Raw genomic sequence first — 18805 nt, 5'->3', positions numbered from 1 at the left:
GATCGCATTAGCGTAAACAAATCGGAAATTATTACTCGGTAAAATAAACAGAACAGCGAAAAGAGATTAAATATATTGTTCGGATTTAAACTTTAAGTTGGAGACTTGTAGATCGTCTAATTCATGTTGCCATTCAGGGAAAAGTAGTGTTTCTTCCCAATGAAGAGCCCTATCCGCGAGAATTAAAAGTTTTGTTGTTTGGTAAAACTGAAATCCACATACGTGAGTAACAGAGATGTGAAGTTGCTGGTGTGTAGTGTAGGCGGGGGGGTTGGTGAGCAAAGCGAGCAGAGGGCAAAGCCCCCTAGTTATTAATAATTTAAACCAGCTGTATTTTAAGGTTTCACGCTCTGTTTTACAATATAGCAATTTCATATCCTATGAAGTACTAGTCTCCACATAGATATCTTCATATTCAGTGTTTCTGTTCTTATTCATTATATTTCATTGTAGTTAATAAGTTTCCCTTTTTTTCCTTGGGATTTAATTTTTTTTCTTATCATTTGTATACTGCCTGTGTAAAAGTGTAAGCTCACTCTCTTTCTTTTATGAATGTTGTGCCCTGTGTCGGCAGGGATTGGCTCCAGCAGACCCGTGACCCTGTAGTTAGGATATAGCGGGTTGGATAATGGATGGATGTATGTTACAAACTATTGTGTTTTTTTTTTCTTTTGCTCCTTTATAATTTGTATACTATCTTTGGGGTGCCCTACCCCCTTATTTTTGTAACTCTTTATTATATTGTTTGCTTATTTTCATTCAAGTCATTTTCAGAACAGTGTCTTGGGGGCACTAGCAATGGGCGCAAGCCAGGAAGAATCCCTGGGGAGTGTGCCAGTCTATCACAGGGCATACACAGACATATACACACTCCAGCTACATGATAGGGAAAATTTAGAATCACCAGTCTACCTGACCTGCATGTCTTGGGACTGTGGGAGGAAACCAGAGCACCAGGAGGAAACCATCACAGACATGGATGTGAACCCTGGTCTTCTTACAGCAAGGCAGCAGTGCTAACACTGTACTGCCCTTCATTCAAGTGTGCTTTTTATTATCTTTATACAAAAATATATTTCGTGCCCATAAGAAGGTTGAACAAAATGTTGCTACCTGCAAACAAAACAGAAATCCAAAATGGTGATGTGGTGATGGCACCATCATAATGATAGAAAGTATAAACACCAAGTAAAACATCACTTAAAAGTTTACAATACTGCTGTAGGGTCATTGGTATAACATGTATTATCTAATATGAACTCTTCTAAATTTCTGCTTACATTGATAACAACACTGTGTATTTATCAGATGAGCTTTGGTTGAATCTCTGGTTTCAAGTGCTAAGTAAAAACAGAGGTGGCCTGAACCTGAAAGTTAATCAGACCAGACCAGGCTTGACCTTAGGAGGAGTTTTATAAAGACCTTCCTATCAGAAACTGGAGTAATGCAGACCTATGAGAACAGTTGAATCACTGAAGTAGTAGATAGATGGGTGGCTACTGACCCAGAGGAAGAGAGATTGAGATAGGAGAGGAAGTTGCAGGGATTTAATCTGTGCTTGAGGTAGAATTTAGGGAATACACATGGGTGGATCAAGTACTCCCCAACAACTTATGAAAAGAAAGAACAAGAAGTGTTAGGTGATTGATATATCTATTATTACTCTGACACTGGTTTCTCCCTGTGTTGTTTCCTCCAGTTACTTGCTTTTGTCTGTAATAAATTCCATTCCCATAATTGGCACTTTGTGTATCCTTAGCATCACATTGGGTTGAGAGACTTTCTAAATGACCTCCCTGCTTTTGGCACTTTTCCAAGAATTGGCTTTCAGATCTATTTTACTGAGTTGGTGTTGATGCCTTACAACTTCAGAGTGCTGGGTTCAAAACTTGGATTATTCATTTAAACATTTCCTTCTGGCTACTTTGACTTAACACCCACATTCCAAATGTGTACTTTAGTTGAATAGGTAACTGTGTACTGAATGAATGTGGGTTCATATGTTATTATGCCCTGTGATTAACTAATACCACATCTGGTGTTGGTTCCTGTTTCTGATGCTTCCAGAATAGGCTTTGGTCATCCATGAGCCTAAATAGGAAAGGTTATTTTTTACAATTGGAAAATGATGACTTTATTGTGTGAAGCAGTAGTGCAACTTCAGCTCGATACTGTCATGAGCCTAGGATGGAAAACGTGGTTTCAGAAAATAGATAAGTGGGTGGATTGATGAGACTTTGCCAGTAATAGCACTTTCACATCACTGAGACAGACGGTCAGCTTGTTCATAGTTAAGGTGCATCCGTATTTTCATGTATAAACAGATATTGTTAAGAAACAGGTAGCTAATAGGAAGCAAGCAGATAGTCACAAAAAGAAAGGAAAAATCACAAGACCGTGGGCAATACCACAGGAGGAAGAATGCAGAGAATTAATTTCCTTCGAAGAAATCAAGGAGTAGGAACAAATTGAGAAGAAGCCAAGCTAACATACTGCTTCAGGAGGATGTTGTGGTTTCAGAGAATGACTGGAGCATGCAGTATCAAATCATTTGGAATGTGAAGTAGAGCAGTGGTAGTGTCCAGACCACAATGGATTCCATCCAATGCTGACTTCTTACAACAGCTGCGGCAGCTGCTAAGCTGCAACAAATCAAGCACATCTGTCTGTCAGCAATGTGAATGCAGAGGCTTGAGCTTTACTCCTGAAACTGTTTTGAAAACTGGCCTGGCATCTTTGCAGTTTAATTTGGGAAGATGTCAATTTATTTATTATTTTTTAATTGCGCTCCTTAATTTTTTTTTCATTTACTGTTGTTTTTGGACAAATGTTTCATGAAAAGTTGGTTTTTGGTTTAAATCAAAAGCAACATCAAACAGATAAATTGATAGCTTTAAAATAAGTATTTATAGACAGTTATCAATTAGCTGGCTAAAAAACCCAGAGATAATAGAAATCTCCTGACGCGCACCACAGGAAATGAGAGCTCTATGCTAAATCTATTAAATTTCAGTTTAGTTTCACATTTAGTTTCTTTCCACATCTCCATGCATTTTTTATTAATTTCCCAGTGGTACAGAGCACCGCTCTGCTGAAAGAAAGACAAATTTATGTGCCATTAAGCTTTAATATTGCTGTCTGAGTATATAGCTTTATCGCCAATAAGTAAAGAAGAGAGGAAGAAGTAAAAATCTTATAACTGACAATGTATTTAGTGGACTCTTTTTTAAAGTTAACTCATGCTGGTGCGTGTTGCAGTTTACAAGTAGTGTAAAAAGTTACATGAGCTGTTTTCTTTTCTATTGTCCGTTTCAATTATATATTCAGATTTCTGCACACTAGTCTTATGATTTCACATTTTTTCCATTCATGTAGCTTCCGTATGCCGTAAAGTTTTTGTAAATTTGAGTAGTTCCCACTTGAGTATCATGTAAAGACAGATCTGCTTCTTGCATAATTGCCAGCTCAGCCTGGGATACTTGGCTTAGTTATTTTGATTTCTGTCAACTATTTCTATCACCTCCAAATGATAAGACAATGCATATTCCTTAACATTGACCTGAATTTTAACTAAGATCCATTTGTTCCATCTTTGAAACATCTCTGAAGTCATCATTTGCCATCTCTGCCTTGCTTTTATTATCTCTCGGGTGGGAGCCAGTAATTCTGAATTTGCTACTTCTCTTGCAAGGCATTTTCAGCCATTGAGGAAATCATTTTCTCATTTGGGAAAAATGCATTATTTACTCTTTCTGCTGTACCTGTAAACACACAACAATTCGAATCAGGCAAGATATTAAATGAAAAACAGGAAGAAAAATGTTAACCTTCAATCGTCATCGGACATCCCTTGAAAACAGAATGATCCCTGTCAAGGATACCTTTGAGATCTCAGATTGCAGTTCTGTTTGGAAATCTGGGTTTTCTTCCCTCTCTTTCCATTGTCATTGTTTATCTATGTCGCAAAGAGTACATTCCATTGCAAGGGTCTCCCAGCTAATGTTAGTGCTATTTTTGTAAGGTAGGTCTTGAGGGTGTATTTCTGTTGCTTCCTCTGGCTCAACTGAGAGCAAAAGACATCTCAGGGAAGACATTAATATTAAATTATTTGTCATCTTTCAAAGAATGCGTCTGTGTATGTGCATGTGTGTGTGCCTAGCAAAGCATTGACACCTTATTCATTGGTAGTTACTGTGCCAGATGTTATTTACCATAGGTAGATATCAACCTGTCATATCCCTGCACCTAAGCGATTGGGTTTAAAAACTGAATGGAAGGATGCATAAATAATTTCTATGAATAGTATGAATTGAATTGTTTCTATGAACTGTAACTGTGCCCAAGGTTGGTATGAAATCCAACCCAAAGTGGTATGAAATTCCATAAAGTGAATAGGTTTTAACAACCTACAGTAGTAACTGAAGGGAGAACAAACATTTAATCATATGAGTAAGCAAGAAGAGCTTAACCAATGGTTAAGTTGATACTCAGAAGTTAACAGGGGTTTGTTTTCTAAAGGCATGCATCATTTTTTTCCTACCGATTATGATACCATATTTTACATCGGTTCAGCTCATTTTTGTGTAGTGCTCTTCATACAGTATAAGCTCAGAGCACTTATTCATATTTTAAAAAGCTAAACCGTGACAATAAAGAAGATAATCTTAACAACATTTATTATCATATTTCTCATATCAAGGTAAAAAGTAATCAATGTCATTGGTTGCATATATACAAACGTAGATTTCCTGTTAACTAAACATTAAAATGTTCAGTTAACAATGAAGGAGATGAAAACAAAACATCTGATTTATTTGAAACTACATGACAGCAAATACAGAAAGAAAATGAGCAACCTGTATAAAAATACTGCTTTCATATTTCTTATAAGGTATATATGTAAGCCTTGATATATTTTGATTTTCTACAATAAGGTGATTTTCTTAACTTTCTAAAACTCACTATATTAATATATATATATTTTTTTTTCATTTTTAGGTCATTCTTATCCTGACTAAATACTACCATACAGATACAGGGAAGGTTTTGGAAAGTTCTCTTTGGCGGTAAGAATTATTTTTTCATAAACTTGAAAGTGGCAGCATATGGAAGATGGTTTCTTTTCAGACACTGTTTATTAGATTGTATCAAATATTTCCTCAATTAGAAATTAAATCAGAGTAGTGAGTTTCTGTGATCATTCACTTGTTGTGTGAATGAATATATTACCATACACTATGATAAAGAAATATTTTACTGTTTTTCTATTAATGGCAACCATGAATTTGCCCCTGAGCACTGTAAACTATAACGAGTACCTCTGTAAACCAGAAAAAAGCACAATAAATTGATCAAATATCCATAACAAGAGAAGGCTCAGCATGCCAGTGAAAGTTAAGATCAAATTAAGTGATCATTTATTTCTTTATTTTTAAATTCTTTTTCTTTTAATGTGAGTGCATTATAGTGGGATATTTTTGAAAATTAATATATGCATCATACAGTATTAGAATATAAACTATATTCTCTGTCTCTCTCTTTCTTGTGGTAACTGCTTCAAAAATCACAGAATGAGACAAATTTGGTTGTATGCTTAGTGGAAGGAATAATAGCATTTTATAGCATTTTATAAACGTCTTAAATTACGAAACTACTCCTAAATTCACCAGGATTTAGAAGAGCTTGTGAGTTTTCCTAACTCACCACGAGCTGCCAGAAGACAGGTTTGAGTCAGAGATTAGCACAAATATTCCAGGAAAAACATAATGTTTTGGAAACACTAGACAACAATGAATTCATAAAGAGACATTAATTTGACAAAGATGGAATGGAAAACGTAATGTTACGTTTTTTAGCCACGGAAAAAATTCAGCTTTGCATTAGCAAAGATTTGGGAATGTCACAATGAACCACTTCTTACATTTTGCTTCAAACTTTAAACTCTCTTACAAAGTGTGAGATAATACATAGGTTTGTACATTTCCTCACCACTGCTATGTGATGTGGTATTAAAGCAAGCTGCATTCATGTTGGATTAATTGACGACACACACATAAAGATCATTGCCACAAGTGTTAATGAGCATGGATATATGAATCGCAAGAGATGTCACAGTATCAAAACATAGGTGGTTAAGAAAGCAAACTGAACTTGATCACTTAAACTGTCCTGTAGTATCTAGCATAAGTGGAGCTGTATGGGTGATTTGCAGTGAAATATGTTACAGGTGTGCTAAGCACTGCATTTAGCAAACCCCTGGAAGATTTCGTTACACTTTACCATTCATTCAGTGCAGCTGTCAAGTATTAGCTCTAAATCCTCATTTTAAAAGTTTTCCTTTATGTCTTAGGACTGTCAGGTTACATCTTCAAGACTGATTAACGTGACTGCTATAAGATATGCTGAAGATATGTGTAACTTGTAGAATTATAAAAAGACACAAATCTTCCCACTATATCTTTAATTTTGACTAATTCAAGATTATTTTAAATGTCCAGTAGGGGAGTAAATTTAGCTAACAATTTAGTTGAAGGGTGTCTACATGGAGTTTTGTAACACATGAATAGGTTATTGAATAACATTTATTATTTAAGAAGCAATATTTGATTAGTTTATAATAACCACCACTTCAAATATATCAGAGCATGCTATTTCAGTCAGGATAAAATCAATATTGAATCGAATCAGGGCATTGTGAATCAGAATCGAATCAAATTGAATTGGGACATCAGTGCCAATACCCAGCTCTATTGGTCATTTAATGGTTTACCTCAGTGAAATACATATATACTGTACATTGCTTAATGTATATCACAGGGTCTTTACTCCTCTATTCCCACAAAGTATAAAAGAAAGTTATTCAAAAGCAGATGAGATGTATAGCAAAATAATCAAGAAAAGTTGAGTGCAGTTTGTATATTCTTGTCTGGCTGGAGATGAATGTTGGAAACATGATTATTTACACTAGTGCCTTATTCTGGCTCTACAGGCTATTTTAAGGGTGATTGTATTGAATTTTAAAGAAAAGATAAAGATCTAGTAAAGTCAGAACCAAACAGGCAATAGAAGTTCAAGTGAGGAATGCAAGAATTGCACCTGCAATGCATTAGAAAAAAACAAAAAAGATTTAAATTTTTTGCTGTCTCAGGCAGTCGCAGGAATATTGGTGGTTTTGATTTAGTAAATAAATTAATATTGAAAGTACTGAGCTGTACTGAGTACATTAAATTATAGGCTATATGTAGAGAAATCTCACTAACTCTGGGAATATAGAGTGAATTATTAGATGTGTTATATTTAGGTTTTGCATTTGGAGGTAATATTTTTTTTCTCTCTACACAAATTTCAACTAATTGCACTTAATTCTGATATCCACAATTATTCTAGCAAGAAAAAACACTAATATTAAGTCACATCAAGCTCATGACTGTATCGTTAAATTGCTATCTAGTTTTCATAAACTTTGGTGAAGTTTAAGACTGAGCAACTTAGAAAAAAAAGAAGAATTCAAAAAGTTTCAAATTCAAAAATACAAATTTCAAAATCAAGAACCAAAGAGTGTAACATTCTAAACAATATACAAAATGAAAAAAAGGGAAAAAAGAACTAAGTTTAAAAAACAAAAATACAAAGCCTAGAGAATAAAATTAAAAATTTCAAATCCAAAAATCAAAAACATAATTACAATGCCAAAAGAAGAATAACTAAAAAAGGCAAACCTGAAGGTCAAAGACCACAAAAGAATTCACAAAAGCAAAAGGCAATATAGAAGACAGATAAGAAACTTTAAAAATTAATGATACTGCAAAGATATAGTAGCTTAAAGAACATTATATACTCAGAAGGGGCCTCATATATAATGCTGCACATAGAATTCACACTAAAACATGGCATACAGACAAAACCAGAAATGTGCATATGCACTAAAATATTCAGATGAATAAATCTGGGCGTATGCCAACTTCCACATTCTTCCACTACATAAATCCCAGTCAGCATGAAATGTAACACACATGCAGCCGCCTGTCACCCCACCCCAACTCCTCCCAGAATTACGCCTCTTTGAAAATGCAAATCATTATAAATAGCCCCTTAAGTTCAGCATTCTGTGAAATGACAATGGCAAAAGCATGGGGAAAAAGAAGAATTTCAGTGAATACCAAGTGGAGGCAAGGAAAATATTTACTATTTGTGGGCTTAAGCAGTGGTATAAACAACAAAAGGAAGTTGATCGAATGACATAGAGTGGCGGAGAAACTCGAAAGTTCAAGTTCAGAAAGTCGCACAGTGCCCGAAATTAGAAAGAAGTGGTCAGATATCAAAGTCGCCGTGCAAATGCGAGTCGTAATTCACTGAATGTCATATGGAAGCTTATTAGGGTACAGAGAAAAGAAAAATAAAATGGACACAGTGGAAAAAAGGTTGAAATGTCAACTTTAATTTCAGGTTGTCATAAACTTCATCTTAAAATTGTTTAACTTACTAGTTTCTAAAAATCCCATCATAACTAAAGTAGCTTGTTAGATTTCAGTAACTTTGTATTCTATGTGTTCTTCTATGTGCTCATCTATGTACTCTATGTGTGTGAATCATACGTGCTTCTTAAATGGGCTTTCTCTTACACTGACAGGACACAGAATACATTACATTCATGATATTATAGCTCTCTGAACAATTTAAATATAAAGATATACACTTAATATCATTTTCATGATGAAATTAATTAAAGCATGAATTAAGCATTGGGACACGGTGGCGCAGTGGTAGTGATGAGCTGACGCCCCGTCCAAAGATTGTTCCTGCTTCCCGCAAGTTGGTTGCTGCACTATGTGCAACCCTTGATGAAATAATTTATTCCAGCAGTACTGTCTCTTTCAAATGTTCTAACCCCCAATTCCTGCCCTTCCTTTTCTTTCTCCAAGTAATCAATCGCCACACAATCAGCTCTGTAATAAATGTCAAGCCATCTGTAAGCTTAGAAAGTTGATTGTTCAGAACTTTTAAGGAACATTGAAATATCTTTGTAGTAAATGTTTAATTATTTCATCTATCTGTCCATCCAGGGTCGTGCCACTCCCAGCAAACATACAGTGCAAAACAGGAACAATCATTGAATAGGGTGCCAGCTCATCGTTACTGCTGCTCCACCGTGCCCACACGTTTAATTATTTACAGCATGCATTATTTAAATTAAGTTAAAAATGTACCTGTATAATGTAATAAACATACTTTACTGCATTTCATCTTAAAAATGATATCAAGAGCTCCAAGAAGATAGCGCTAGAAAATTTAAATCAACTTATAAGCCAGTCGTTATCATCTGTAAATCTGTGCTCTCTTGTACTGAATTGAATTGAAATCTTTTATTTTTATTTTATGGTACAATGAGATTCAATATGCAAATCCTCCATAAACATATTTTCATATAAAATGATAAAATAACACTACTACTACTAATAACAATAATAATAATATGATAAAAAAACATTGAAACATTTATGATATGAGAGCATAACTACAATATACATGTACATATAGTGCAGATAGTGCAAAAGGTTCATAAAGTGGCTCAGGTTGTGCAATATTCCAGCTGTAGTGCAAGTTTATAGTGAGGTGATTGTACTTATACAGTAAGTACAAACAGTTCTACAAGGGGCACTTGATGGACTGATTGAGTGCGTTTAGAGCTCTTTAGATGAAACTGTTTCTGAACCGAGAGGTCCCTAAAGGAATGGCTCTGAAGTGTTTGCCGTATGGGTAAAGTTGAAATAGACTGTGCGCATCGGCTGATGCAGCGTGTGCTCGATGCTGTATTCCGATAATCCTCTTTCCAATCAACTGCTGTATACCTGTGATTCCACATGCAGATACAGTGGGTTAAAATACTCTGAGTGGTACACTGAGAGTAACAATGCTAAAGCAGCTATGGTATTTGGAATAGTTTGACCATTCCATGGACCATTATATTGTTACAGGTTGATTACAATCAGATGCCTTAAATTTATAAACGATACTGTGGTTAATTTCAGTGTATTTGATAAGGCTGTGCCAGGGATGTGGATCTAAAAAAGAAAGGAAAACCCCACAGGAACGGTAGCACTGGATGGTTGCTGGGTGCCACCAGTTTGCACAACCAAGCCGAAAACTTGCGTACGCAATGGATTAAGCTGGCAAGAGATTTTGCTTGGCTTTACACCAAGTTTAGTTTTTATACATCGTGTTATGAACGTGGAAATGGGCATACACAATATTTTTGTGCATATGCACTGTTTATACATGAGGCCCCAGGTGCTTCAAGGAAATTAAATAAATCACCTTTACCATCAAAGTGCATAATACTGTATAATCTGCAGGACACATAGAGGAATAAATTAAACTAGCAAAGAACTAGAATAATATAAATGGCATTGTACAAAAACTAACAGAAGCATAGGTACAAATCCCAGGGCCAAATCCACAGTAACCTTAATTACATCATTATGTTTATGAATAAAAATGTGGTATTTGATTTGCTTAGTTTAAATCATTTTATTTAAACACATTGGAATAAGATTACAGGCCATTAGAATATGAGTTTTGGTTTCTCCTTTTAAATTACTGTTTGTGTATTTCTTTGGTCCTTTTGTTATCATCCATTGTTTTTCTCTCTCTCTTTGTTGGATTATTAATTTTGTTTTATGAATAATTTGCTGTTCCTCTGTTTAAATATTGTTGATGTCTTGTTTACATTAATTATTCATTACTAAATTAAATTAAATGAAATTAACAAATCTGTTTTTCCTTTTGTGTTTGGGAGAGTTTCTAAGATTTTGACCTTTCCTTTAAGAGTTAGTCACAAATGTTATCAGAAGATTCTAAAATAATATTGAAAGCTAGTCTAAGAGGTCTGTGATGTGAGATTTTGAGGACCTTCTCTGTTGGTTTGCCAGAGTACACATTTTGATGATTGAGCTATTTTATCTTCAGATCAACTACATTGAGTTAGGCCAAACTGTAATTTCACACTGCATCAATGCTTTGTTTTGCTGGTAACTCAACGAAGCAGGGTTTGACTGCTCACTTCAGATAACTTTAATTTTGCTAGTAGATAAATTCTTTGTTGAACTTGTAGATGAAATCTATATGTGCCCCCACAGATATTTGTATACTTGAATTTTGTGTATGGCATACTTATGAATCATTACAGTATATTTTTAGGCTTCTGGTATTATTTGTGGTGTTACGAATTTCAGGATTTTTGTCATACTGCTTGACCCTAGTTAATGCTATTTCAGGACATGACAAAATGGCACTTGAAAGAGAAAAAAAAATGGAACCATATGAAAATTAGTAAATAAGATGGCACCATATTTTTTGTTTGTGTTTGTCTTGTTTTGCATTTTAGTTTTGACACTTAGTGGCCGAGATATATGTGCGTCTCAGGATTATATGCCATAGTTATCTGGATCGCCTAGTCTTTGAGATAGAAATTAAGGCAACTGCCTCCAGTTACTTTGATCTGACAGGAACATCTTTTAAAAACATGCCTTCATGTCCAGGCTGGTGCTGAATGTCACAAAATGAAATTACTGTTTCCAGATCCTGGGAAAGGGAGATGCACCTTAATCAGAATTGAAAGAGACAGCTGATTCCTAAGAGCTTCACCTTATCATCGAAGGAAATGTCTGATGGCATCTATTCAGCATTTCATAAAGCACACAGAAGTCAGTAACAAACGTGCACAAACTACATTTGGACAAGCTGCATTTTCCTCCCCTTCTATAGAGGAAAGATGAAGGTACTGTATATACTGTAGTGACTCTGGACATGCACCAGGCTTTGCATACATGCAGCATGTGTCTCTATGTTTGAATCACTTGACTCACTGCATCACTCTGTGTGTTAGACTACCTCCTTCATACTACCTTAGCAGATGGCTTAGAACTCTTTTGTGGTTTTTCCAGGATCCTTAGATCTTTTCCAGTGATCCTTATTGTCATCCACCTGGTGGCTTCTTTTCGTTCCTTCTTCTATCAGTATCTAAAGACCTGACCTTACAAATTTCATACATTAGATTAGGAAATGCTCTTCCCCCTTACCAGAAATTAACATCCAAAACATTCAAATGCACAGGTGAATAATTTACATTTTTCTACTTTGTACTGCATATTGTGGCTCACTTTTACTGAAAGCATATTTGAACAACAATTTATATATCTGTATAATGTACTAAAAAGATAAAAAAAGAAAAAAAATCACACTGACATCACTTGAAGCAAAAATGAAAAACCGATGTATCGTTGTTGGGTCCCACAGATTTTTATAAATTATTGTGATTGACCTTGACCAGCTTTTTGCACTCAGTGAAGAATGAATTCTATCAGTGAAGTAATGAGAAATGTACTGACTTGTAGTAAATGTAAACTAAAAATTCAACAAAAGGCATATATGCATAAGTCTTTCAAAGTAGTGCAAAAACATGCTTATACTGACTATAACACACAAAAACAACGTAAGTACATGCTTCACAAAACCAATTCTGAAAACCTGAAAAATAAATTCAAGGCCAAAACAAAATCAATTATTTTGAAGAGTTTTTACACCTCAAAGGGAAAAAGCTCTAACTTCAGAATTTAACCTCCAATCACAGTAACTGGATGATGACATAGCATGAACATAAGAATTTTAATTTTTGCAGGTTCTGCAAATGTTTTTATTTAGAAAACACTCTTTGCTAGTTACTCTTAAAAGGAACTGTATTTTTGCCTCATCTTGCACCCTTGTCCATGCTGGAAAAAATATTGCTCAGTCTCAAGGACTCAGACACCATCTCTGCAATATATAAAATTATTTTATGTCCCTCCCTTTCAAAGATCCAAGAGGACACTGGGAAACAGATCTTAATTAATATATCAGAAAAGGAGTGGAAAATAGCAATGCAGAGAATTCACTCGAGCTCCATATGCACAAAGCATACAATTATACAACTCAAAATTATATATCGAGCACATCTGTCTCGACTAAAACTCTCCAAAATGTTTTCTGGGCAAGATCCAACCTGCGAACGCTGCAATCAAGTCCCAGCCTCACTGGGTCACATGTTCTGGGCCTGCACCAAATGAACCTCATTCTGGACCAAAATGTTTAATTACCTTTCAGACAGCCTTGGTCTCACAATCCCTCCTAACCCATTAGCAGCTGTGTTTGGGGTTCTTCCAGATGGGTTTAAAGTGAAGGACAAACAAACTGTGATTGCATTCACTACACTTTTGGCACGCAGACTGATTTTGGTAAACTGGAAGAATCCTCACTCACCTGTTTTAAGTCAGTGGGAAACTGATGTTTTATACTATTTGAAATTGGAAAAAATCAGTTAGAGGATCTGTACAGATTTTTTTCAAAACATGGCAGGATCTAATCAATAAGATTTTAGAATAAGTTCTTAAAGCACAGAGGAAGCAATTATTTCTGCATTTCTTTTTCTTCTCCTTTCATCTCTATTGCCTTATCAAACTCATCAATTTAGGTATGTTTACAAGCCTTAAGTTTCACTCCGTTGGCCATGCTCTCTCTCTCAGGGGTGGGGGTCGACTTGTTCTTAATCCTACTTTTTGTAAAAATTGATTGATTTGAATGGAATGATTGCAATAAAATTAATAAAATTTCCAAAAAAAAAGGAACTGTATTATCTTAAGACAGTGATATCAATGGAGTTATACAGTACAAACAGAGCTAAGTGAAAATAATAAAATAGTTGGTGCCTATACATCTTTCACGTAAGATAGGCACAGTGGAAGAACAAGAGACGTGACAAAATTTGTTGAAAAACAATATTAAGGCTGAAACACTCCATAGAAAAGAAGGGAAAATGTTTAAACAGAGACAGAGCCCTAACTATTATTTGAAATACTCTTTAAAATTTTAAAAATGCAAATGAAAGCAAAAACATAATTTACATGACACAGACTGAAATCTCCATTATTCAAGGTCTATGAGAACATTTTACTTTGTGGCAAAAATACTCAAAATCATGGCACAGAGTCATACAGTATTAATTTGGGGGATATACAAACTAGATGGGATATTCTTTTATAGCAATGTTACAAGTGTTGAGATTGGGTCAGCTAGCAAACACCATTCAGTTTTGAAGAGCCTTTTGCTTAAAAATAGGTCATTGAGGAAAGGTGCCAATGGAGGCTGACGTGACTTGTAAAGAATACCAAAGGCTATAGTCAGCCGACCTACTTCTGTGGACCACACTGCATGTAGCACTGTAGCCAACAACTCAAAAGGGGTCCATTTTTATTAGCAAAAAGCAAGATCTTATTATAATGACAAACAAACACAAATTGGACACTAGAGGACTGTAATAACACATCCCATGTTCTGCATATTCATGCTTATGGGTGGGCAATGAATGTATCTGTAATGTGTCAAAATGCAGCCTGCTAGTGAATGTGTAACATTGCAGTTTATTTTTTGGTCTACATTGGGTTCTTTAATATGAACAGAGAAGCATTTGTATACCATAGAACAGCTACACTATACATTGTAGGTATTCCAATGTATGTGATAATTAAAGCTGGATTTCAATCTGCCAGTTGCACTTTTCTTTCTGTAGCTAATGCCCAATGCCACAAGATCAGGAAGGTCCAAAAATACCTCCAAGAACTTTCAACTGATTTTTTCTTCAGTGCATTTGCCAGTTTACAATCCATTTGAGCATGTTTGTCATGAAATAGACAGGCTACAGCAGCTATAAAAAAGTTTACGTCTTAAAATAGCATTGTATAGCATTTTATTTTCAATTGATTGTAGTATTAATGTCCCTAAGCTGGATTGTGTTGAGTCAGTTTCATGGCCAAACCTAAACAGTGAAGACAAAACAAACACTTCAAGTAACACGGTAAAAAGAAGATTGAAAAGCAGAAGTCACAGGATGGAGACAAGAAAATATCCAAATCACAGAATACCCCCTGAAGTCCAGTTAAAAGAGATCAAGTCAGGTCAGGCTGGGGAGTATGCATTGCTGCAGCGTGTTGCTGCACCCATCACATGATGAAACAGCTTGTGATCCTGGTTGGCAGCCCACCAGGCAGACACGTGGTTCAGTCCTACCCCCTGGAAATGACTATCTATCTGCCGCAGCCAAGTGTTATGCGGGCATCACCTTGGTTTTTATCTTGGATACTTGCAAGCCCAGACACTCAGACCCCTTGCTCAGTCTATCGAGAGCCCTGATCAGAACCTCTATTGACTCTGCAAAGATCACAGCATTGTCGGCAAAGTCAATATTAGTGAATCTTTCTTCATCAGTAGATGCCCCACAGCCACCCCATGACCCTGCTTGACATCCAGCCCATGCAAGCATTGACCAGAGTAGGAACAAGAAGACACCCCGATGAACCCCAGAATTAACTGGGAAAAGCACAGAGGTTCTTTCTCCATTCTGCACAACACTCATAGTACCAGTGTACAAGCTGACCATCTTATCCAGCAACTTCTTGGAGATCCCGCGAAGTCTCACAGGCCAGCTTGATCAACTGTGTCGAACGCTTTATGAAAATTGACAAAAACTGTAAAGAAACTCTGCCGATATTCGCATTTGCACTTCATGAAAACCTTCAGTGCCGGGATGATTTCTCTGGTAGGTGTGCAAGTGATCACAGATCCCATTGAGCATGACCCTTGCAAAGACCTTACCTGGCACCAAGATCACTGTTATCCCCTTGTAGTTGCTGCAATCCAGGCGATTGCCCTTCCCTTTCCAGATAGGGATGACAAGTAATTTTTTCCAGTCAGTTATGATGAGGTAAGTCTCCCAAATTGAAACAAAGATTGCCAGTCTTACCTCCAGCCTGAAGAAGTTCACCCTGGATAATAAGGTCCCTGTAGCTTTCCCTACCTGCAGCTGGTTCTCCACCTGTGCAATCTCAGTGAGACTATGTGGTCCACAGCTAATTGGAGGATCAGTCTCAAGAACCGTGGATCCAGAGATGTCAAACGTCCTAGCAAGAGGTTCAGCTCTAACAGTTGCTCAAAGTGGCCAACCCAGTGGGTCACAATTGCAGCAGCATCCTTAAGGTTAAAATAGTTAAATTAGTTAAATCAGTCATTAAGAAATAGAGAGAGTATGGTACAACTGTATATCTGCCTGGAGCAGGCAATCTTCAAAAATTGAGTAATCTTGCAAGAATTAGACAAATGAGGGATGCCAACAAGAGACCGGTAACACCTCTGAAGGAATTAAGTACTCCAGTAGATGTGATTGGTTGGAGAGACTGTGCAGACAACAACTGTTGTTTGGGTGTTTAACCTGTGACAGCTTTATGTGAGTGGCAAAGAGCAAAATGCACATGACATGAGTTTGTCCGAAGTTACATGGAAGAAAGTTCTATGGTTTGATGATACCAAAATTAAGCATTTTAGCCATCAGACTAAATGCCATGTTTGGCGTAGGCCAAACACTGCACATTATAAACAACGCTCCATCCCCACCATAAAGTATGAGGTGCCAGTCTCATACTTTGGGAATGTTTCTTTGCAACAGACCCTTAAAAGCTTGAGAGTTTTAATGATAAGATGAATGCAGCAAAATACAGGGAAATCCTGGAGCAAGACCTGATGGAGCCTACAAGACAGTTGCACGTTGGGAGAAGATTTATTTTCCAGTAAGACAACAATCCCAAACATACACCCAAAACTGCACAGGAACAACATGAATGTACTGCAGTGGCTGAGTCAGATCCCAGATCTCAATTCAGATTGTGGATGGAGTTGAAAAAGGCTGTTCATTCACAATCTACACACAACCTGACAGAGCTTGAGTAGTCCTGCGAAGAAGAATGGGGAAAATTTGCAGTTTACAAATGTGCAAAGCCGACAGAGACCTGTGTACACAGACTAAAGGCTGTAATAGCTATCAAAGGTGCATCTACTAAACTGACTTGAAAGGGGTGAATATTTATGTGATCAATTATATTTTGTTTGATATTTGTAATTAAATTTGATTACTTTATAGGGGTACAGTATGTTTTCACATTGAACTTCAATGAGTCTTTTACATTTGATCAGTGCCAAAAAAGATACATTTAATTAACTATGATTAAATGTTTTATATCAATAAAATGTGAAAATTTCCAAGGAGCAAATTCTTTTTTGAGATACTGTAATTTGGAACAATATTTGGACCTCATTGGACTTAACATGACTCAGCATCTCAATGCTGCACTTTCAGTGTCTTTTTGAGCATGTTTGCCTGTGTATTCAGTTTGTTGGTATAGCAAAGGAGAACACCAACTTGATATTTTGTAGGCACTGTATAAGTTAAAAATGATCAACTATACATTTGTGTAATGTCCATAAATTATATGTAAATGAATGTGTCACTCATAAATTAATAAAACTTTTTAAAAACTTAACAAATATATAAAGCCCTCTAATCTTAATCTATTTTAGAGGCATCTATTCTGTACACTGTTTATGGTCTATCTATGTCATTTTGATTACAGTCACTTTGTTTCAGGTATTAACAGCGGCATTAACCATATGGAAGACTGAGGTGTGCTTATCTATCTATCTATCTATCTATCTATCTATCTATCTATCTATCTATCTGTCTGTCTGTCTGTCTGTCTGTCTATAATGAAAAGTAGACTGACTTACTGTCTGATTGCCTGATGGACTGATTCACTTATCAACAAAAACAGTTCAGTTAAAATGTTGAAATATGGCAGGATTGTACACCTAGAGCAGTATCCACTAAGAAATGATATTTCAATATATCAGTATTTAGGGATAAAACTCCACCCTACAACAGAAAAACTATCCATCCATTATCCAACCCGCTAAATCCTAACTACAGGGTCATGGGGGTCTGCTGGAGCTAGTCCCAGCCAACACAGGGCACAAGGCAGGAAAAATACCCCGGGCAGGGTACCACACACCAAGCACACACACGGAACAATTTAGAATCGCCAATGCGCCTAACCTGCATGTCTTTGGACTGTGGGAGGAAACCCATGCAGACACGGGGAGAACCCTGGAGTCGAACCCGGGTCACCTAACTGCAAGGCAGCAGTGCTACCCACTGCGCCTCCGTACCGCCCATAGAAAAATTAAATACCCCAAAATCTCAAATTTCAACTGATTGGATTGAAATTTCATGACATTATAAAAAAAAAAGAAAATTAGTCAACCAATCTTTTTCTGTTTGTCGATATTTGTTGGTAATAATACTGTAGTGAACAGCATATTCTTAAGCACCCATCTTTTTTCGGATTAGCACTGAAAAGAGAAATGGAGCTTGCAGTTTATGCAGATGAACACCTCATGTAGATGACCATTGAAGTAGACGAAGGAAAGTTAGGAAAAGCACACACAGACTACTCCATATTCTGTAGGCTTCTCCTTACTCATTGTGATGTGATAAAAATACAAAATCTAGCCAGATTCAATTTTTGAGTGCACTCAAATCACTTTTTGTACATATATTTCAAAAATGAGGACGGGGTGCATCCCACTTTGTGTGTAAAATACGTGCAATATTGCAGACAACTGCTGTGTTCTTTCTGAGGTCAGATGATAGCATGATGCCACACCCCATTTTGCAAAACAGAAACAGGAAAGTCTCAGTACGGTGTACCAGCCCTCTTCCTATGTACAACACAAGCCAGGAATGATGACTTGCCTTGGTCAGTTTAAACGCTTGTGCAGTTCAGTAAATCGTCACTCACACACAGAACATAGAGTGTACATAGTCGGTGATATTATTTCTTTTACCCTGTTCTTTTCTGTACATTGCTTAAAACTCTTAGTTTTATTCCAT

The 18805-nt window shown here is 36.3% G+C and overlaps 1 protein-coding gene across 1 annotated transcript in view; it reads left to right on the top strand.

Annotated features, from left to right (window-relative positions):
• The window catches only part of sorcs2 (sortilin-related VPS10 domain containing receptor 2), a 1110734-nt gene that overhangs the window by 358764 nt on the left and 733165 nt on the right, over positions 1–18805 (top strand). Inside the window, exon 2 of the mRNA XM_039751427.1 lies at positions 4999–5066. Within this exon, the coding sequence (XP_039607361.1) occupies positions 4999–5066 (68 nt within the window). The remainder of the gene's footprint in view (positions 1–4998; positions 5067–18805) is intronic.

Source organism: Polypterus senegalus, chromosome 4, assembly GCF_016835505.1.
Source record: "Polypterus senegalus isolate Bchr_013 chromosome 4, ASM1683550v1, whole genome shotgun sequence".
Classification (NCBI taxonomy): Eukaryota; Metazoa; Chordata; class Cladistia; order Polypteriformes; family Polypteridae; genus Polypterus; species Polypterus senegalus.
Note: the sequence above shows the minus strand (reverse complement) of the source record. Positions and strands in the feature narration are given on the sequence as shown.